This window comes from Oncorhynchus gorbuscha, linkage group LG05 (assembly GCF_021184085.1).
Source record: "Oncorhynchus gorbuscha isolate QuinsamMale2020 ecotype Even-year linkage group LG05, OgorEven_v1.0, whole genome shotgun sequence".
Taxonomy (NCBI): Eukaryota; Metazoa; Chordata; class Actinopteri; order Salmoniformes; family Salmonidae; genus Oncorhynchus; species Oncorhynchus gorbuscha.
Genome location: NC_060177.1, coordinates 23,852,030 through 23,874,884, shown reverse-complemented (window position 1 = coordinate 23,874,884; position 22,855 = coordinate 23,852,030). Strand labels below are relative to the sequence as shown.

Sequence of the window (22,855 nt, the reverse complement as noted above, 5' to 3'; positions counted from 1 at the left end):
ACAGCTCCTGCAGGCTCTCACACTCCTTGGCTCAGAGTACATGCGGGTTCAGAGCCGCTGCGCCCCCGTTCTGTCAGCGTGAAAAGTGCATGCGCCGCGGGGGGGTTTAAAAGCCCCGGCTGAGTGCGAGCCGCTGACAGTTTGGAGAGGATCTGGATCAGACTGGGAACAAGTTAACTCCGGAAGAAGAAGAAAAAGCAGCAGCGACTGAACGATGGCGAGTCAAGCACAGCAGCCCCCTCATCTCCACCTGGCAGAGCTCACCGCGGCGCAGTTTCTCGACATCTGGAAACATTTCGACGCAGACGGTCAGTACTGCTACGGCCAAGGGGTTACATTTGGGCAGGACTGGACTATGGGCATATTATAGGAGTAGGCTGGTTGTAAATTCAGAATGGTTGGATAGTTATTAAATTTATAGGCTAGTGCTTGGTGGGACAGAGAAAGTGAGCAGATGTGATAGATGAGGGTAGGAAGTCCTGTGTGTTGTACTGCGGGACAGAGGAGCATATGGGTTGTTATTTAAACAGCGTCTTGTGAATCTTGGCTGTGATTGTCAGTCAGAGGTCCCTGTGCCCTGTACCCTGTTCCGTGATCATGCACTAATGGAAAGATTTTTTAACCTGACACTCCTTTTTTAACTTTAATTGCACAATTAGCATATTGAAGTTGTATAAAGGGGCATTTGTGAGGTTTAGATATTTGTTGCAGAACTGTCAGGTAAGGAAACATATTTTGAAGTAGCAAAGTAGAAAAGCATTTTCAAATAGTTCAGTTTGTGCATTTTTCCCACACGAGCGTTATATGAGATTTCAGTCGACACGTAGGCTACATATAATCCCCTATAACCATATTTGTTATTCATCATTTTATTTTAGTTCCTCAGTTTACGCATCAAACCGCGCCAAGCTGTGGAACAGAAGGGCGCTGCTTTGGGCCACATTTGTGGCACTATTTTCTGTGCGTAAAACACGAAAGTCTAATACAGCACTACATTCTTTGAGGGTAAACATGCGTTGTTCTTGCTAGATCATTTATTATATAGAGTGGTGACGTGTGTGCAAAACGGAGTGGATGTTTTTAGCGCTGTTTGATCGCTGTGAATTATATATGTGCCTGGCTTGTAGCGACCCCAACGAGGCAACCGGATCCGCGCGTCTCCTATGAATGAATCTACAGTAGCCTATGTCATCAACGGGGCTTGTGCCAGGCGCGGTGTATTGACAGGCAGCTTGCCGTGTCCGGGGGGGGGGGGGGGGTGCACGCACTAGATACTGGGCGGTTATGGGTGTGACTGACTGCAAATCGATGGCCTAGTCGCGGGTATGGTGTGCGTCACTGTGCGCTAGAGCTGGTCTCCGTCACACAGCACTCAAAGGTGATCATGAAAGGTTATAAACAGTGATTATAACAGCAGCTCTACAAGTTGCTAAATCCCATGACCCTCAGTATCTCTCATTTACGTTTTTGAATTTGAATATATTGCATGGTATAGCACTGCGTTTTCTTTCTTTAATCCATCCATGCATTCATTTCTGCACTGCGCAAAGCATGTTGAATCCTTCTCCCCCATCCCATGGTGGTCCCTTAGGGCCGTTGGAGACGTTCTGCTTGGCAACAAAACGCTGGGCTAGGCCCGTTTAGACTTACTGAGGGCTCTACTAAACAAGCGCCTGTTGAAGTGTGTAAAGATGTGTCAAAAAGTCTGTGACATTGTGCAGGCTTGACATGTTTCCGCCCCATAGCGCTCACTCTGAGCTCTGCAGCCTCTCACCTAGAGCGTGTAAACAGTCACACCTGAGCAAGCGCATGGATTCTCCGAGCCGCTCAAACACTCCACTGCCCCAGCCCGAGGGTTAAATCCGCCCACCGGGTCAACAAATCCATACGCATCCCTGGTGTGCACTGGACTGGAATGGACCTAGAAGTAGTAGAGCCAGGGATGAGGAATGAGAGCAATTACACACACACACACACACACACACACACACACACACACACACACACACACACACACACACACACACACACACACACACACACACACACACACACACACACACACACACACACACACACACACACACACACACACACACACACACACACACACACACTTTAATTCCACAAATTATAGTTTGTGGAATGTAAAAATAGGTCTCACTGTTCGCTGTGAATACATGAATGCATCTAAGGCTTTTCAGGGATCGTGCAAGTGATCCATCTGTGGGAGGCAGAGGTGGTTAACAGAAACATATTGCGGCCAAGCAGGTTTGTGTCAGTCTGTCAAGCCGAATCCGTATGCCAATCTGTGTCCATAGTCTCATACATGATAAAGTGGGACTAGAACTGGGGTAGTGGAGCATGCTTTTCAAGAATCATAGATTTTATTTTTCGGTCACTGTCAATGACACGTTTCAGATTTAAAACTTACAATGATTCACTCTTAGGACAGGCCTTGTATGGTGTGTGCGTGTGTGTTATGGTTTGTGCAGAATGTGTCTGTGTGTGGACTAGAGAATAGGCCTATGATATTTGGGAAGCGCATGCATTATTCCACTCTTCACACCAAGTATTATTACATGCAAGGAAACAAGACATCTTTGTCTAACATAACTGGAAAATGTATGAACAGGTTCAAGCCTTTTGGGGCCGGGCCCTATACGAGATTTGATGGGGGGGCCTACCACCTCGCTGGTAAAATATTTTAGTGGCTCCCCACTTGACCACGGAAATATTTATACATTTTTAAAGTTAATTTCCTGTAATTCCACACATTTTGCCATAAGGCGTAGGCATTTTGCCATTTTAAAGCAAGTTTTCTGCAATTGTACACATTTTGCCATAGGACGAAAAATAAACTATAGCAAATGTCTAACTAATTTCATGCAATTTTATTCGTGAGTGAGAGTGGCAAACAAAATCAATGGGGGCCACCTAAAGGGCAGGGCCCCTATGCACATGCCCTTCGTTCCCGTTCGGTAATTTATTTATTATTACCACAAATTTAGATAGCAGGGTAGACTAATTTACCAATCTAAAAATGTGTAGCTTCTCGGGCTAATTGAGTGCTGTCAGTGACTGACATAACAGGAGGAAAACTGCTGATGCACAACCACATTTCGAAATTGCACTTTGTGTATACTGCTGTTCAAATTCTCAACAGTAAGAATTTGTTCCTTTTTGGGTCAGGGGCCCCCTACACGTCCCGTAGACAAACCGCCTATGCCCAAGTCCGGCCCTGTGTAAAGACATGGGCATAATTCACATTAAATCCTCACATTGGGAAGAGCAATTAGAATTGTTTGTGATGGTCTGCACATATCTAGCATAATATCCACGTCTCTGGTGAAACTTCTTTACACAGTTAACCAGCCAACTCATTCACTTCCCTCCCACACAGTACAGGAATATGTTTAGTTGTGCTTCTGTGGAGTGATGACATGTTGATATAGAGAGGAGACAGCCCTCAGTCCCTCCACCTGATGGGCTGATTTATTTACATACACAAAGCTTTGTGTTTCTGCAGTGATTTGCTTACATCTCAAAGACCAGCCGAGCCGATGCACAGATGGTGATTTACCTATCAAATACAAAACACAAAGTTAAATGTTTTACGTTGAAAGTTTTATTAGTTGTACGGGATACGTATTGTATACATCGTCCAACGAAATGCTTACTTGCAGGTTCCTTTTCTACAATGCAACAACGATAAAAAAACAGTAAAAAAATAAGAATAAAAACAAAAAAAGGAGCCTGTTGATATTAGACCACATGCTTCGAAACAGTCTGCCTGAAGGTAAGGGAGAGAACGGCTCGTGGCTGGGGTGTGTGGGGTCCTTGATGATGCTGAGTGCCTTCCTCAGGCACAGTTTCAAGTAGACGTCTTGGATGGGTGGAAGCATGGTCCCAGTGATGCACTCAGCCGTCTTCACCACCCGCTGGAGGGCTTTGCGGTCGTGAACGGAGCAATTCCCATACCAGGCCGTGAATCAACCGCTCAGGACGCTCTTGATGGTTCAGCGGTAGTATTTGGAGCAACATGTCAAATTTCTTCAGCTGCCTTAGGAAGTAGAGGTGCTGTTGCACCATGTTGGTGCTGTTGCACCATGTTGGTGCTGTTGCAACATGTTGGTCCAAGAAAAGTCCTCTGTGATGTGGATGCTGAGGAACATAAAACTAGTGACTCTCTCTACTGCAGTCCCGTTGATGTGGATCAGTGCATGTTCCCTCCTCTGCTTCCTGAAGTCAACAGTCAACTCCTTTGTTTTGCTGACAGTGAGGGAAAGGTTGTTGTCATGATGTCACCACAATGCCAGTTCACTTATCGCCTCCCAATAGGTGAACTAGTCATTGTTGGTTATCAGGCCTACAACTATTGTGTTGTCAGCAAACTTGCTGTACACCATGCGTAGCCAGTCACATGCTTGTCATGTTTGTGAATGTTGCTACAGAATATCTAGTGCCCCAATAAACATCTACCTGACCCCCCACTGTCAATCCCCCAGGCACAAAGCCATTCCACTGTGAATATGTTTCTAATGCCTTCTGAGCTGCAGGCGATACCTGTTTTTAAATATCATTCTGTGGCAACATTACCAGAGAATTTCCACACTTCCCATTTGTAAATGCCACCCTGATCTGCGTAAAGTTTCCAGATGCGAGCAGTGCTTTGGTCATGTGACTTATGCAGAACCCCTACCTTCTCCCAACATTGAGCTAACTACAATAATGTAGTTCCCTCTCTTTACCCCCCCCCTCTCTATTGCTGCATCTCCTAGCTATCTCTTCCCATTCTCTCTCTCTGTTTCTCCTTTTCTATCTGCCTGTAGGGTGGTGTGTGATGTGTTTTTCTCCCGTGTGTGTTTGATGGCCTCTGAGTGTTTCTCTCATCTCCCCGATGGGGGAACTCACAGAGCACAGACCTGGGGGAACTCATAGAGAACAGACCTGGGGGAACTCACAGAGCACAGACCTGGGGGAACTCACAGAGCACAGACCTGGGGGAACTCATAGAGAACAGACCTGGGGGAACTCACAGAGCACAGACCTGGGGGAACTCACAGAGCACAGACCTGGGGGAACTCACAGAGCACAGACCTGGGGGAACTCACAGAGCACAGACCTGGGGGAACTCACAGAGCACAGACCTGGGGAACTCACAGAGCACAGACCTGGGGGAACTCACAGAGCACAGACCTGGGGGAACTCATAGAGAACAGACCTGGGGGAACTCACAGAGCACAGACCTGGGGGAACTCACAGAGCACAGACCTGGGGGAACTCACAGAGCACAGACCTGGGGGAACTCATAGAGAACAGACCTGGGGGAACTCACAGAGCACAGACCTGGGGGAATTCACAGAGCACAGACCTGGGGGAACTCACAGAGCACAGACCTGGGGGAACTCACAGAGCACAGACCTGGGGGAACTCACAGAGCACAGACCTGGGGGAACTCACAGAGCACAGACCTGGGGGAACTCATAGAGAACAGACCTGGGGAACTCACAGAGCACAGACCTGGGGGAACTCACAGAGCACAGACCTGGGGGAACTCACAGAGTACAAACCGTTAGAGATCTGATCGGCCAAGACAATTAGGAGCCTGTTATATTCATAATCAACCTTAAGTATCTACAGCATGTTGGTTGCCCCTACAGTGTGCGCGCGCACACACACACACACACACACACACACACACACACACACACACACACACACACACACACACACACACACACACACACACACACACACACACACACACACACACACACACACACACACACACACACACACACACACACACACACACACACACTTATCAAGTATCAAATCTCTTTCCCCTCTCCATCATTTTCTTCCCCGTGAATTCCGCTATCATTTTATTCCTATGGTGCTATGACACAATAAGTCACATTAAGCCCCTGCCCTTTCAGAACCCTACCTCCGACCTACCCTCCATTTCTCTCCTCCTCCCTCAATCTCATCCTCCCATCAGATACTGGGCCTGATGGTTTTGCTGGGATATCAGATTAATCCTAGTAAGGACCAGGGAGCTCAGCAGTGTGTTTGTGTGTGTGTGTGTGTGTGTGTTGGATATAAATACGTGACTCAATATTATGCTACTGTACTCCTGTGGGAGTTGTGTTGGCCAGATGGACAATATCGTGTGACTGTAGCATTAGGCTAGATAATGAGAGTGTTTTTGTCAAAATGTTTCCATATCGTTTAGAGTATGCAAACAGTCATGGTGGTGCTATACAACACTTGAATCTCTGGACTCCTTGTGGACTCGTTGTTCTGGACTTTCATTGAGCTACTTGTTTAGTAAATGGCTTAAAAAATGCCTCCATATTGAACCCTGTTTTTTTTACAGTAATGAAACACTACATACCAGGGTTCTATCTCAATTCATATCAGCTGTATTGGAGAAGAAGGTCCAAGGTCCCTCCCCTTACTTTTTTCTCCAATAGGATTTGCGAAGGAGGTGAGGAGAGAGGATGCGAGGAATCAAGAAAGATAAATTGAGAAAGTGCCATGTAACTATTATGTTTTCCACAGGTTCAAAAGTCAATGTAATCCCCATCTCACTGATCCCAGGAATGACCTTTAATTTAACCCTTGGGTATGTTCTACAGGAAATGGCTACATCGAGGGAAAGGAGCTGGAGAACTTCTTCCGGCAGCTAGAGACTGCGCGGAGAGGAACAGGCGTTGTGAGTGGGTTTGAATACTTTGAAAATGCATCCTTCCTTCCTGCCTTAAAGTGAGTGACTGACTCCATCCTAGTCGAGGCAACTTTAAACATTGTATTTAAATGAGAAAATGGTCCACTTTACTTGACTGTCATCGTCCATGGTATATTCAGGCTTCTAGATAGGCTAATAGACTAGACAATTTGATATAATATGCTATAACAACTCATCATCATGGAGAGTCGTTAGGTAGGAAGTCTCTGTTTTAGTCGTTTTTGATTTATTCCGTGTGTTTGTGTGTGTGTTTGCCTATTCAAGGATCCCACACATGCTGCCTTTAGAGAGAAAATGAAGGAATTCATGATGAAATTTGACAAGAATGCAGACGGAAGAATCGAGATGTCAGAAGTAAGACTCATACTGTACACAAGCACATTCAAACTCCTCTGTTGAAATGTCTGCTTACTTTTTATGTTTACCTCTGATGCTATATCTGCATATATGTTATTTGTTTTGTACACAGTGTTGTTGTTGAAATCCGCTTTAATATTGAGTTGCTAGCCAAGTGTACTAATCCTCTCTCTCTCTCTCTTTCTCTAGTTAGCTCAGATTCTGCCCACAGAGGAGAATTTCCTGCTTTGTTTCAGAACATTTGTGGGATCCAGTGCAGAATTCATGGCGGTAAGTTGTGTCTGTCTGTGTGTGTGTGTGTGTGTGTGTGTGTGTGTGTGTGTGTGTGTGTGTGTGTGTGTGTGTGTGTGTGTGTGTGTGTGTGTGTGTGTGTGTGTGTGTGTGTGTAGGCCCACTGCACTGTACAGTATATCTATCACTAAAGATGACTCTTGCTATCATTGCTCTCCGATACAGATAACTTTTTGGTGTATTGCTAAGTCTGATCACTTCGTCCCATACACAAAAACCAACACACATCCATCCACACACACACAGAATCAATTCCAAGAGAGCTTAGAAATATCAGGGAAACAGGCATCTCCTTGTCTAAAGTGTTTTATATCTAGAAATAACTAGAGAGAGAAAGAGAGAGAGGGAGGGGGGGGGTCCTTTTAACTGTTCTCTGTTGGTGAAGACACGCAAAGTAAGGAGAAGAGAGGATAGACAGAAGGAAGGGGTTTTGCAGTGGTCCAGTGTGCTGGCTACCCTGTGTTAAAATTGGAGGGGGGAGGGGAACACAGAAGCTATTCTCAGACTGCCATACATTATGGATTGGTTGCAGGCTTACTGCAGGAGAGTGGGGGGGGGGTGATGTAGTTTGGGCATCCATCTTTGATAAGGTTTCACTCTAGACACGGGTCAGCTGGTAGATTATAACACAAATTATATACTTTTCTGTCTAACTCTCATCCTCTTCTATCTCCGTCTGGCTACATTCTCTCTACCGATTATAGCATCATGACTTTTCCACTTGTTGTTAAAGTAAAGAGGGTTTTAAGGCTTTAGAGTTCTTAATTCTTAATCCCTGTGTTTAAATGCATGTGTACTGTGTTGTAATGAGATGTTAAAAATGCTCTGTCTACAGGCATGGAGGAGGTATGACACTGATCGCAGTGGATACATCGAAGCCAATGAACTGAAGGTAAACAAATGTGTCAAGCTTTTAAACATTCATAACCTTCATTAGTCAATTTCCAAGGACTTGTGCTTGTTGTCAGAGGAGGACCCCTGAGCACTCATCCTTAAACTTTAATGTTGGGTCATTGAGCCAGTTACCAGTGGGGTAACGAGGATCTGTCTTCCTCAGGGTTTCCTGTCAGATCTTCTGAAGAAGGCCAACAGACACTACGATGACAAGAAACTCAACGAGTACACACAGACAATCGTGAGTGTGACACACATACTGTACATGTGTACACAAACACACAGGTTTAACACCGTGTAGTAATGTTATGCCACACACTGTTGCATTTCACTCTCCAGCTGAAGATGTTTGATCTGAACGGTGATGGGAAACTGGGCCTGTCTGAAATGGCCAGGTGAGTGTATGTGTGTCTTGTTCACTGAGAGACTCTCTGTGTTATACTTAAATCCATTTTGAAGTAAAGAATCTGAATGTGAATGATTTTATTTTATCTCATTTAAGGCTGCTGCCGGTTCAGGAAAATTTCTTGCTTAAGTTCGAGGTGAGACCACACCCAGACACCCTACCCCACCGCCACACCCCACCCCACACACAAAATCCTTTAGGAATTGGGGCAATGGAGTCATTTGTGAAAGAGTCGGTCACTATGTGAATTAAAGCAGTCTTGACTATAACCCTAAGGTAAAGGTCATACAATATGTATGTAGGCAGATCTATGGTACAATTCAGCTTTACTGCTTTCACTGTACGAGGATTAAACTGTTTATCACACACACACACACACACACACACACACACACACACACACACACACACACACACACACACACACACACACACACACACACACACACACACACACACACACACACACACACACACACACACACACACACACACACACACACACACACACACACACACACACACACACACACACACACACACACACACGTCTGTCAATTCTGCAGGCCCGTTAATGAAACCAGTTAGACTCCAGTTTGGGAGGAATTCCCAGGGTGCTACAACTCAATATTAGGAAGGTGTTCCTAATGTTTGGTGAACTCAGTGAATATATATCATATACAATAGATATTATTTTTTTCCTTTCCTTTCACTGTTTTTTCCATCTCTCCAGGGATGCAAGCTTTCAGCAGAGCAGTTCAACATAATCTTCACCTTCTATGACAAGGTAAATGAGCACAGTAGACATATTTACAAGGAGGGTGTATGGGTGGGAGAGTGTGTGAGAGAGATTGTTTGTATCCCTGTCACTCAAGCTACAAGCTCCATGCAAATGGTCACTTGCACAGGTAAATACTCCAGACACACCTGCGTCTGTATCATTTATTTTGTTAGTGTTACCTTGGTAACCTTCCCAGTAGCGGTGCATGGGTTAAATGAAGGGGGAAGCTGTCATGCAGGTGAAAGAGGACCCAAAAGCGACTTAACAGAAACAGAGTTTATTTAAGTCCAAACAGGGAATAACAGAAATCCTCTAGTCTGTAGAGGGGAATAACTGGAGAAGCGGCCACAGACTGCAGGTCGCTTCGGGTAGGCGCAGGCCGTAGTAGACAGAGACACCTGCTCACACGCAGCATCTGATGAAGGCAAAAAACACGACAGGACAGGGCGATACACAATCACAGCAAAAACACGACAGGACAGGGCGAAACGCAATCACAGCATGGTGAATACTAAACAAGGAACCGACGGGACAGGAACGGAACACAAAGGAATAAATAGGGACTCTAATCAGGGGAAAGGATCGGGAACAGGTGTGGGAAGACTAAATGATGATTAGGGGAATAGGAACAGCTGGGAGCAGGAACGGAACGATAGAGAGAAGAGAGAGCGAGAGAGTGAGAGAGGGAGGGGGAGAGAGAGGGATAGAAGGAGGGAAAGAACCAAATAAGACCAGCAGAGGGAAACGAATAGAATGGGGAGCACAGGGACAAGACATGATAATAAATGACAAACATGACAGTACCCCCCACTCACCGAGCGCCTCCTGGCGCACTCGAGGAGGAATCCTGGCGGCAACGGAGGAAATCATCGATGAGTGAACGGTCCAGCACGTCCCGAGACGGAACCCAACTCCTCTCCTCAGGACCGTAACCCTCCCAATCCACTAAGTATTGGTGACCCCGTCCCGAGAACGCATGTCCATGATCTTATGTACCTTGTAAATAGGTGCGCTCTCGACAAGGACGGGAGGGGGGAGGGAAGACGAACGGGGGTGCGAAGAAAGGGCTTAACACAGGAGACATGGAAGACAGGATGGACGCGACGAAGATGTCGCGGAAGAAGCAGTCGCACAGCGACAGGATTGACGACCTGGGAGACACGGAACGGACCAATGAACCGCGGAGTCAACTTACGAGAAGCTGTCGTAAGAGGAAGGTTGCGAGTGGAAAGCCACACTCTCTGGCCGCAACAATACCTTGGACTCTTAATCCTGCGTTTATTGGCGGCTCTCACCGTCTGTGCCCTGTAACGGCAAAGTGCAGACCTCACCCTCCTCCAGGTGCGCTCACAACGTTGGACAAACGCTTGAGCGGAGGGAACGCTGGACTCGGCAAGCTGGGATGAGAACAGAGGAGGCTGGTAACCCAGACTACTCTGAAACGGAGATAACCCGGTAGCAGACGAAGGAAGCGAATTGTGAGCGTATTCTGCCCAGGGGAGCTGTTCTGCCCAAGACGCAGGGTTTCTGAAAGAAAGGCTGCGTAGTATGCGACCAATCGTCTGATTGGCCCTCTCTGCTTGACCGTTAGACTGGGGATGAAACCCGGAAGAGAGACTGACGGACGCACCAATCAAACGACAGAACTCCCTCCAAAACTGTGACGTGAATTGCGGGCCTCTGTCTGAAACGGCGTCTAATGGGAGGCCATGAATTCTGAATACATTCTCAATAATGATTTGTGCCGTCTCCTTAGCGGAAGGAAGTTTAGCGAGGGAATGAAATGTGCCGCCTTAGAGAACCTATCGACAACCGTCAGAATCACAGTCTTCCCCGCAGACAAAGGCAGACCGGTAATGAAGTCTAAGGCAATGTGAGACCATGGTCGAGAAGGAATGGGGAGCGGTCTGAGACGACCGGCAGGAGGAGAGTTACCCGACTTAGTCTGCGCGCAGTCCGAACAAGCAGCCACGAAACGGCGCGTGTCACGCTCCTGAGTCGGCCACCAAAAGCGCTGGCGAATAGACGCAAGAGTGCCTCGAACACCGGGATGACCAGCTAACTTGGCAGAGTGAGCCCACTGAAGAACAGCCAGACGAGTGGAAACAGGAACGAAAAGGAGGTTACTAGGACAAGCGCGGCGACGCAGTGTGCGTGAGTGCTTGCTTAACCTGTCTTTCAATTCCCCAGACTGTTAACCCGACAACACGCCCATAAGGAAGAATCCCCTCGGGATCAGTAGAAGCCACAGAAGAACTAAACAGACGGGATAAGGCATCAGGCTTGGTGTTCTTGCTACCCGGACGGTAAGAAATCACAAACTCGAAACGAGCGAAAAACAACGCCCAACGAGCTTGACGGGCATTAAGTCGTTTGGCAGAACGGATGTACTCAAGGTTCTTATGGTCTGTCCAAACGACAAAAGGAACGGTCGCCCCCTCCAACCACTGTCGCCATTCGCCTAGGGCTAAGCGGATGGCGAGCAGTTCACGGTTACCCACATCATAGTTGCGCTCAGATGGCGACAGGCGATGAGAAAAATAAGCGCAAGGATGAACCTTATCGTCAGACTGGAAGCGCTGGGATAGAATGGCTCCCACGCCTACCTCTGAAGCGTCAACCTCGACAATGAATTGTCTAGTGACGTCAGGAGTAACGAGGATAGGAGCGGACGTAAAACGTTCTTTTAGAAGATCAAAAGCTCCCTGGGCGGAACCGGACCACTTAAAACACGTCTTGACAGAAGTAAGAGCTGTGAGAGGGGCAGCAACTTGACCGAAATTACGAATGAAACGCCGATAGAAATTAGCGAAACCTAAAAAGCGCTGCAACTCGACACGTGACCCTGGAACGGGCCAATCACTGACAGCTTGGACCTTAGCGGAATCCATCTGAATGCCTTCAGCGGAAATAACGGAACCGAGAAAAGTAACGGAGGAGACATGAAAAGAGCACTTCTCAGCCTTTACGTAGAGACAATTCTCTAAAAGGCGCTGTAGAACACGTCGAACGTGCTGAACATGAATCTCGAGTGACGGAGAAAAAATCAGGATATCGTCAAGATAGACAAAAACAAAAATGTTCAGCATGTCTCTCAGAACATCATTAACTAATGCCTGAAAAACAGCTGGCGCATTGGCGAGACCGAACGGCAGAACCCGGTACTCAAAATGCCCTAACGGAGTGTTAAACGCCGTTTTCCACTCGTCCCCCTCTCTGATGCGCACGAGATGGTAAGCGTTACGAAGGTCCAACTTAGTAAAGCACCTGGCTCCCTGCAGAATCTCGAAGGCTGATGACATAAGGGGAAGCGGATAACGATTCTTAACCGTTATGTCATTCAGCCCTCGATAATCCACGCAGGGCGCAGAGTACCGTCCTTCTTCTTAACAAAAAGAACCCCGCCCCGGCCGGAGAAGAAGAAGGCACTATGGTACCGGCGTCAAGAGACACAGACAAATAATCCTCGAGAGCCTTACGTTCGGGAGCCGACAGAGAGTATAGTCTACCTCGAGGAGGAGTGGTCCCCGGAAGGAGATCAATACTACAATCATACGACCGGTGAGGAGGAAGGGAGTTGGCTCGGGACCGACTGAAGACCGTGCGCAGATCATGATATTCCTCCGGCACTCCTGTCAAATCGCCAGGTTCCTCCTGAGAAGTAGGGACAGAAGAAACGGGAGGGATGGCAGACATTAAACACTTCACATGACAAGAAACGTTCCAGGATAGGATAGAATTACTAGACCAATTAATAGAAGGATTATGACATACTAGCCAGGGATGACCCAAAACAACAGGTGTAAACGGTGAACGAAAAATCAAAAAAGAAATAGTCTCACTGTGGTTACCAGATACTGTGAGGGTTAAAGGTAGTGTCTCAAATCTGATACTGGGAAGATGACTACCATCTAAGGCGAACATGGGCGTAGGCTTATCTAACTCTCTGAAAGGAATGTCATGTTTCCGAACCCATGCTTCGTCCATGAAACAACCCTCAGCCCCAGAGTCTATCAAGGCACTACATGTAGCACCCGAACCGGTCCAGCGTAGATGGACCGACAAAGTAGTACAGGATTTTGATGGAGAGACTTGAGTAGTTGCGCTCACCTGTAGCCCTCCGCTTACAGATGAGCTCTGGCTTTTACTGGACATGAATTAACAAAATGTCCAGCAACTCCGCAATAGAGGCACAGGCGGTTGGTGATCCTCCGTTCCCTCTCCTTAGTCGAGATGCGAATCCCTCCCAGCTGCATGGGCTCAGACTCTGAGCCAGAGGAGGGAGATGGTTGCGATGCGGAGCAGGGAAACACCGTTGATGCGAGCTCTCTTCCACGAGCCCGGTGACGAAGATCTACCCGTCGTTCTATGCGGATGGCGAGAGCAATCAAAGAGTCCACATCTGAAGGAACCTCCCGGGAGAGAATCTCATCCTTAACCACTGCGTGGAGTCCCTCCAGAAAACGAGCGAGCAGCGCCGGCTCGTTCCACTCACTAGAGGCAGCAAGAGTGCGAAACTCAATAGAATAATCCGTTATGGACCGTTCACCTTGGCATAAGGAAGCCAGGGCCCTAGAAGCCTCCCCACCAAAAACTGAACGGTCAAAAACCCGAATCATCTCCTCTTTAAAGTTCTGGAACTTGTTAGAGCAATCAGCCCTTGCCTCCCAGATAGCTGTGCCCCATTCTCGAGCCCGGCCAGTAAGGAGTGAAATGACGTAAGCAACCCGAGCTCTCTCTCTAGAGTATGTGTTGGGTTGGAGAGAGAACACAATCTCACACTGCGTGAGAAAGGAGCGGCACTCAGTGGGCTGCCCGGAGTAGCAAGGTGGGTTATTAACCCTAGGTTCTGGAGGCTCGGCAGGCCAGGAAGTAACAGGTGGCACGAGACGTAGACTCTGGAACTGTCCAGAGAGGTCGGAAACCTGAGCGGCCAGTTTCTCCACGGCATGGCGAGCAGCAGACAATTCCTGCTCGTGTCTGCCGAGCATGGCTCCTTGGATCTTGACGGCAGTGTAACGAGCGTCTGAAGTCGCTGGGTCCATTCCTTGGTCGGTTCCTTCTGTCCTGCAGGTGAAAGAGGACCCAAAAGCGACTTAACAGAAACAGAGTTTATTTAAGTCCAAACAGGGAATAACAGAAATCCTCTAGTCTGTAGAGGGGAATAACTGGAGAAGCGGCCACAGACTGCAGGTCGCTTCGGGTAGGCGCAGGCCGTAGTAGACAGAGACACCTGCTCACACGCAGCATCTGATGAAGGCAAAAAACACGACAGGACAGGGCGATACACAATCACAGCAAAAACACGACAGGACAGGGCGAAACGCAATCACAGCATGGTGAATACTAAACAAGGAACCGACGGGACAGGAACGGAACACAAAGGAATAAATAGGGACTCTAATCAGGGGAAAGGATCGGGAACAGGTGTGGGAAGACTAAATGATGATTAGGGGAATAGGAACAGCTGGGAGCAGGAACGGAACGATAGAGAGAAGAGAGAGCGAGAGAGTGAGAGAGGGAGAGGGGGAGAGAGAGGGATAGAAGGAGGGAAAGAACCAAATAAGACCAGCAGAGGGAAACGAATAGAATGGGGAGCACAGGGACAAGACATGATAATAAATGACAAACATGACAGAAGCCAATCCAGAAAAAAAAGCCATATTACAACCTATGTGTTGTGATAACTGTGCTGTTTGCTCTATAACCTGTTAGTTCATATGCCTTGACATCGTGATATATAGGCCTAAATGCCGAGGCAATAATAAGACAGTGGCAGAATAAATTCAACCACACATTTGTTTCATTACAAAACCGGAGAGTAACATCTGTCCACAGAACACATTGCATGTAACAGTTACATGACCTACAGCATTGTCAAGCAAGGTATTGTTTCCCACATTTTTGGACTACTAAACAACTATCGATTTAGAACCACAGAGAGTTATTGCAAGATACAAAGAAAACAGGAGCTGCCTGTCAATGTTACTGATTTATGTGTGTGTGTGTGTGCCTAAACGGTCTATGATTCTGTCATACAGTACACACTTTTAGTTTTTGTTGTCCTATCTTGCTAAAATACTTGCTCGCTAGCTTCCTTTCATAGACAACAATACACCAGGCCAGCCAGTTAACATTAGCATACTACACTCTTTGAAAAAATATGCTATCTAGAACCTAAAAGGGTTCTTCAGCTATCCCCATAGGAGAACCCTTTGAAGAAACATTTTTGGTTCCAGGTAGAACCTTTTTGGTTCCAGGTAGAACCCTTTTGGATTTCATGTAGAACCCTTTCCAAAGTCCTCTTGTGGGGGCAGCCAAAGAACCCTTCTGAAACCCTTTTTTCTTAGAGTTTACATCTAGCTACATGTTGAACTTCCATCCTCTCAGGTCAGGTGCACAATGTATGAATTTATGGATGGATCAGAATCCCCATTATAATCATTGGCCAGTACAGAGAATTAAGTAAAACCACAAGTCCAAATCCCGAATTTAATGTATTGTTTTTATCAAGGGAGGCCAAATGCTCGCTGGCTTCCCTTGAATTCAATGCTATGGGTGGCAACAATGTCATACTCTTTCTGACCAGAGAGCATCAGATAGATACTCTACACATACTGAGACAGAGGGGGGCTGTTTGGTTTGCTCGGATGCTTTCTCCGGTGAGATATATTCATTTCAGCCTCTTGTGAATTGAAGGAAATTTATGAAAGACAGAGCGACGAAATATGTATTTTTTCTTGGTCAACTTTTTGGGGAAGCCTGGCTTCCCTTGGTATCCATGAATTCATGCCACTGAACCTTCCACAAAGAAAACAATACAGTAGGGAAGATGTGTACAGTACAGGAGTCTCATACTAATGCCTTTGTAATGACTGAATTGGCAGTTGGTCTGTGAATGATTGATCTTACCTGTGTATCCTCTGAGTGGGAGGATATCTGAGTGTTTGATTGTTCTTTTAATGAGAATATGATACAAGATGCCCAGCCCCTTTCTGTTGTTTCACTGTTTTTCATTGTTTCACTAGGATGGAAACGGTTACATCGATGAGCAGGAGCTGGATGCACTGCTGAAGGACCTACATGACAAGAACAAAATGGTAAAGAACAAGAGACTTCACTTATATCCTGACTCATCTTTTGATTAGTTGATTGGTTGATTATGTCATACTGCACCTGGAGTGTTTACCAGACCAGAGGGGGGGGGGGACAACCAACCGGGAACTAGACAAAACCTCCAAGGGACCATGAGACAATGTCCTGACGACTTCAGGCGACCATTTTGTGAAGTCCTGGGGACGTCCTAATGGCTCATTATTGTTTACGGGGTAGACACCATAGTTAATGATATCATTGGTTGAGGCACTAGCACTCACTGTTTCTCTCCCTGTTTCTCTCCCTGTTTCTCTCCCTGTTTGCTGTAGGAGTTGGACTCGACCGGTCTGGTGGGCTATAAGAAGAGCATCATGGCTCTGTCCGATGCGGGGAAACTCTACCGCACCGAGCTGGAGATCGTCCTCTGTCGCGACTCCACACTGTGATCTTTCACCTCTGACCCCTGACAACCCCCACTGCCCCCATCCTGGCATTACTAGGTGCATGTATGCCCCCTCCTCCACTCCAACATCTGTAGAGTGAAAGTGAATGTCCACTTGAAGGCATAAGCAAGACCCTCAGCCCAACTGCCCCACTCTGTTTAACTACCTGTTCCTTACTATGCCCCACCTCACCTCCCCCCTTATCGCAGCGTGGCGCTACCTGATGATGTCATCAGCGTCTGCAGCTTTTTTGTTCTTTTTTTTTACATGCAATTCTATAGTGAGTTAACCAATACATATGGAAATAATAGAATGAATATACGATACGACTATTTATTTGAATGCATATACATTTTGCCTGAATGTCCTTTATACTATACCCCCTAAGCCTACTCTTTGTTTTTTTACAGTTCGCCTGTAAATCTCTCTTTCTCTGTCTTTTCCTATTTACCTCTAATCTCAATGCCCACACCCGCACTATTCGTTTCAGTCTGTTGCCTTGTTTTTGAATTGGGTTTAGGCTCGTACTGTTTTAGTGGAGATATTATTGAGAGCATCAATAAATATAGCTGATGATCACTTATGTCTCTGCCTTACTCACAACCACAGGGCCAAACTGTCTCTATCCTAACCATGGGATCTCAGTCTGCTAAACTTCTATATCAGCCTATACATCTCTATAAATACATAGTTAAATCTGTTTCTATGAAGACTTAATCTTGGCCAGGCAAAGGAGAGCTATTTTTCTTTGCCAGCATAATGTGTTTCCTGTGAAGATAACATTTCCAATACAGATGTTGGGAGCAGGCGCGTTATCTCCCTGAGCACTCCACTCTCGCTGTTTTAATCTCCAGTTGAAAGCCAGCTTGATGAAGGGAGCCTGCACACTCCATTTTTCATAGATGAGAACTTTCAGAGGTACTTATCTGTCTCTATGGCACACTACGAACACTGAGTGGGTCAAGGCTGGAGGAGATGAGTGACCGAGGGGAGGGATATGAATGGAGTTAAACAGCCATTCTCCAACACCTGCTAGTAGACTAGTCCTACCATAACAGCCTAACAAACCTTTGAGATCACAAAGGAATTGAAACTCTCAATAAGTTTGTTTACTTACTGTGTCACTACAAGAAAAACTCCTGATGTTTTTTTGCCTCAGCAGCTCCATCTGAGCCTTTGAGCCTCACTACTTACATGCACATCCCGAATTTGCAGACAGAGCAATTTAGGGCACTCCAGTTCTTGGACACATTTCCCTGTGTAATATACAGTATATACATGGGAATGTCCAGAGTCCTGAAAGAGAATGACAAATATGCACCAGGCTTGTTTTTGGTCTTTAAAGATTTAAAAGAACAACACCACACAACACAGCAATCATTACATTGTTGCACATTTTTTAAAAATATATATTTTTGTGAGAACCTTCAGTTTCTTGGGTAATACATCTAATTTTATGTACAAGCTTTTGGAGCTGTCCGTATTTTTCACTGTATGGAGTGGTCTGGACACCCCTGGTTTAGTACCAAATGGAACAGTCTGACTTCTATCAATTAATCATCCGCACTTTAATCATTAATTAAACTCGCATTAGTTTTCTTAAAGCACAAAAAACACCAAACCTCGCACTTACACACGTACACACACACACTATTTCTCCTGACAACAGTACAGGAGAAATAGAGTCTGCTCTGATTCCCTCCCCCACATTGGTTCCTCACTCAGAAAGAAAAAGGGAAGAGAGGGAAGCGAGAGATGGGGGAAAGACAAGCTGCTAAGATTGGGGTCCATATTTAGCTACTCTCCCCTGAGTAGAATTGCTATTGCTTCAAACAAAAGGGATAGGTGCACACGCACGCACGCACGCACGCACGCACGCACGCACGCACGCACGCACGCACGCACGCACGCACGCACGCACGCACGCACGCACGCACGCACACACACACACACACACACACACACACACACACACACACACACACACACACACACACACACACACACACGAGAGGTGCATGTAGCTAGAAACAGTATTAGGCACAAACAAGCAGATGTTAATAACAGAAAACGTCAGATGCTCCTCTGTCTCAAACACACCAAAACAGCTTCAGCTGAGTCAGAGGATGAGGCAAGGTTGCAGCCTCTTAGCACAAACATATTTAAAAGAGTTATCGGCACACAAAGTAGAAAAGTTGGGTCTTTTTAGAAATGAGTTTGGGCTTATAAAGTCTGCTGTCTTTTTGGTCCAGTACAGATACAGACACAGCCACGCACACACGCACACACACACACACACACACACACACACACACACACACACACACACACACACACACACACACACACACACACACACACACACACACACACACACACACACACACACACACACACACACACACACACACACACACACACACACACACACACACACACACCACTAAGTGTTGTTGGACAGCTCTGCCATGGCTGGATAAGGCAAACAGTTGTAAAGCTTTTCAGGAATTTTCTCTGTGAGTCATGGACATGGCCGGAGCAGAGAGGGGAACAGATGCTGTCAAATCCCTGATGGGTTTTGGAACACAGGCCTCTCCTGCTCAGCACAGTCCCAATGTGCCACTAATCCCTGATTTCTGAAATGGTGGCAAAAGAAAAAACACTCGTTGGATTTTCCCTCCGTTGTTTCTGTCTCTAATCCATTTATTCAGCAGAGAAATTAATCTCCATTTCTGAAAATGAGTGAGACGAAGAGAGTCAAAGATATTAACACGCACACACACACACACACACACACACACACACACACACACACACACACACACACACACACACACACACACACACACGGATGCATGATTTTTCACAGCTGTCAGTACCAGTAGTAGTAATATGTTGTCTTCTTTTGTTGCCTTGCTTATCTATTATTCTTTTGAGTAGTAAATGCTTGTCATTGGCTGTGCTTCCTATGTGAAAATACATGTATTTGTTTAAATACCCCACTAGCAAGGATACACTGAAAGAAATACACCCATAAAAATGTATATACTGTAGCCACAGTCTCTCAATCAACTCTCTTTGTCACACAAGATTTCCTGCAAAAGAGTGTCCCACTCTCCCTGGCCCACTTCTGTGTTTGTGTGCTTACATATGGCTGTCCAATTACAATGCCACAACTTCTTATTTCCGCGGTAACGTATTTCCACAGCAACGCATTACAGTGTAATTAAACTGGCCGAATCTCTCCATGAGAAATACTGCACCTCTGGGTGTGGAGGAACAATGGGGAACTGTTTGTCTGTGTGTGGGTGTGTGTGTGTGTCGGATGGGGGCAAAACATGATCTTTTATCGTTCCCTATAATTACCTTTACCCTTTTTGACAGCTGCATTCCCTGCAAGCAATTGGCTTTGCACATGTACACACACAAATACTCACGTACACACACACACACACACACACACACACACACACACACACACACACACACACACACACACACACACACACACACACACACACACACACACACACACACACACACACACACACACACACACACACACACACACACACACACACACACTGTGGGTTTTATGAAAGCCTGTCTGACATGGTGCTCAAGGAAACTCCTAATCAGGGGAGGCTTTCAAATGTCATTCAGCATTACAGTCAGTAACACTGCTCTCTCATCATTTTCTCCTGCTTCTATCCCCTCTCTCTGTCTCTGTCACTTCTCCTCCATCTTATCATTTATTGTTTCCCCCTCTCTTCCTCTCATTTCCTCCTTCTCTTTCTCTGTTACTCTGTCCCTCTGTCATGCAGGTGAAAGAGGACCCAAAAGCGACTTAACAGAAACAGAGTTTATTAAAGTCCAAAACGGAATAACAGAAATCCTCTAGACTTGTAGAGGGGAAACAACTGGAGAAGCGGCCACAGACTGCAGGTCGCTTCGGGTAGGCGCAGGCCGTAGTCGACTGAGACACCTGCTCACACGCAGCATCTGATGAAGGCACAAAACACGACAGGACAGGGTGATACACAATCACGGCAAAAACACGACAGGACAGGGCGAAACGCAATCACAGCATGGTGAATACAATACAAGGAACCGACGGGACAGGAACGGATCACAAAGGAATAAATAGGGACTCTAATCAGGGGAAAGGATCGGGAACAGGTGTGGGAAGACTAAATGATGATTAGGGGAATAGGAACAGCTGGGAGCAGGAACGGAACGACAGAGAGAAGAGAGAGCGAGAGAGTGAGAGAGGGAGGGGGAGAGAGAGGGATAGAAGGAGGGAAAGAACCAAACAAGACCAGCAGAGGGAAACGAATAGCATGGGGAGCACAGGGACAAGACATGACAATAAATGACAAACATGACAGTACCCCCCACTCACCGAGCGCCTCCTGGCGCACTCGAGGAGGAATCCTGGCGGCAACGGAGGAAATCATCGATGAGCGAACGGTCCAGCACGTCCCGAGACGGAACCCAACTCCTCTCCTCAGGACCGTAACCCTCCCAATCCACTAGGTATTGGTGACCCCGTCCCCGAGAACGCATGTCCATAATCTTATGTACCTTGTAAATAGGTGCGCTCTCGACAAGGACGGGAGGGGGGAGGGAAGACGAACGGGGGTGCGAAGAAAGGGCTTAACACAGGAGACATGGAAGACAGGATGGACGCGACGAAGATGTCGCGGAAGAAGCAGTCGTACAGCGACAGGATTGACGACCTGGGAGACACGGAACGGACCAATGAACCGCGGAGTCAACTTACGAGAAGCTGTCGTAAGAGGAAGGTTGCGAGTGGAAAGCCACACTCTCTGGCCGCAACAATACCTTGGACTCTTAATCCTGCGTTTATTGGCGGCTCTCACCGTCTGTGCCCTGTAACGGCAAAGTGCAGACCTCACCCTCCTCCAGGTGCGCTCACAACGTTGGACAAACGCTTGAGCGGAGGGAACGCTGGACTCGGCAAGCTGGGATGAGAACAGAGGAGGCTGGTAACCCAGACTACTCTGAAACGGAGATAACCCGGTAGCAGACGAAGGAAGCGAATTGTGAGCGTATTCTGCCCAGGGGAGCTGTTCTGCCCAAGACGCAGGGTTTCTGAAAGAAAGGCTGCGTAGTATGCGACCAATCGTCTGATTGGCCCTCTCTGCTTGACCGTTAGACTGGGGATGAAACCCGGAAGAGAGACTGACGGACGCACCAATCAAACGACAGAACTCCCTCCAAAACTGTGACGTGAATTGCGGGCCTCTGTCTGAAACGGCGTCTAACGGGAGGCCATGAATTCTGAATACATTCTCAATAATGATTTGTGCCGTCTCCTTAGCGGAAGGAAGTTTAGCGAGGGGAATGAAATGTGCCGCCTTAGAGAACCTATCGACAACCGTCAGAATCACAGTCTTCCCCGCAGACAAAGGCAGACCGGTAATGAAGTCTAAGGCAATGTGAGACCATGGTCGAGAAGGAATGGGGAGCGGTCTGAGACGACCGGCAGGAGGAGAGTTACCCGACTTAGTCTGCGCGCAGTCCGAACAAGCAGCCACGAAACGGCGCGTGTCACGCTCCTGAGTCGGCCACCAAAAGCGCTGGCGAATAGACGCAAGAGTGCCTCGAACACCGGGATGACCAGCTAACTTGGCAGAGTGAGCCCACTGAAGAACAGCCAGACGAGTGGAAACAGGAACGAAAAGGAGGTTACTAGGACAAGCGCGCGGCGACGCAGTGTGCGTGAGTGCTTGCTTAACCTGTCTTTCAATTCCCCAGACTGTTAACCCGACAACACGCCCATAAGGAAGAATCCCCTCGGGATCAGTAGA

The 22,855-nt window shown here is 47.0% G+C and overlaps 1 protein-coding gene across 1 annotated transcript; it reads left to right on the top strand.

The window, feature by feature from the left end:
- Positions 1 to 127: 127 nt before the first annotated feature.
- Positions 128 to 17,600, top strand: LOC124035040 (calretinin-like). The gene is made up of 11 exons (XM_046348445.1): positions 128 to 308; positions 6,645 to 6,721; positions 7,019 to 7,108; positions 7,301 to 7,381; positions 8,238 to 8,294; positions 8,460 to 8,537; positions 8,636 to 8,691; positions 8,799 to 8,838; positions 9,436 to 9,489; positions 16,512 to 16,583; positions 16,908 to 17,600. Exons 1-11 carry the CDS (start codon positions 215 to 217, stop codon positions 17,022 to 17,024), a joined length of 816 nt encoding a protein of 271 aa, XP_046204401.1. The 5' UTR covers positions 128 to 214; the 3' UTR covers positions 17,025 to 17,600.
- Positions 17,601 to 22,855: the final 5,255 nt, after the last annotated feature.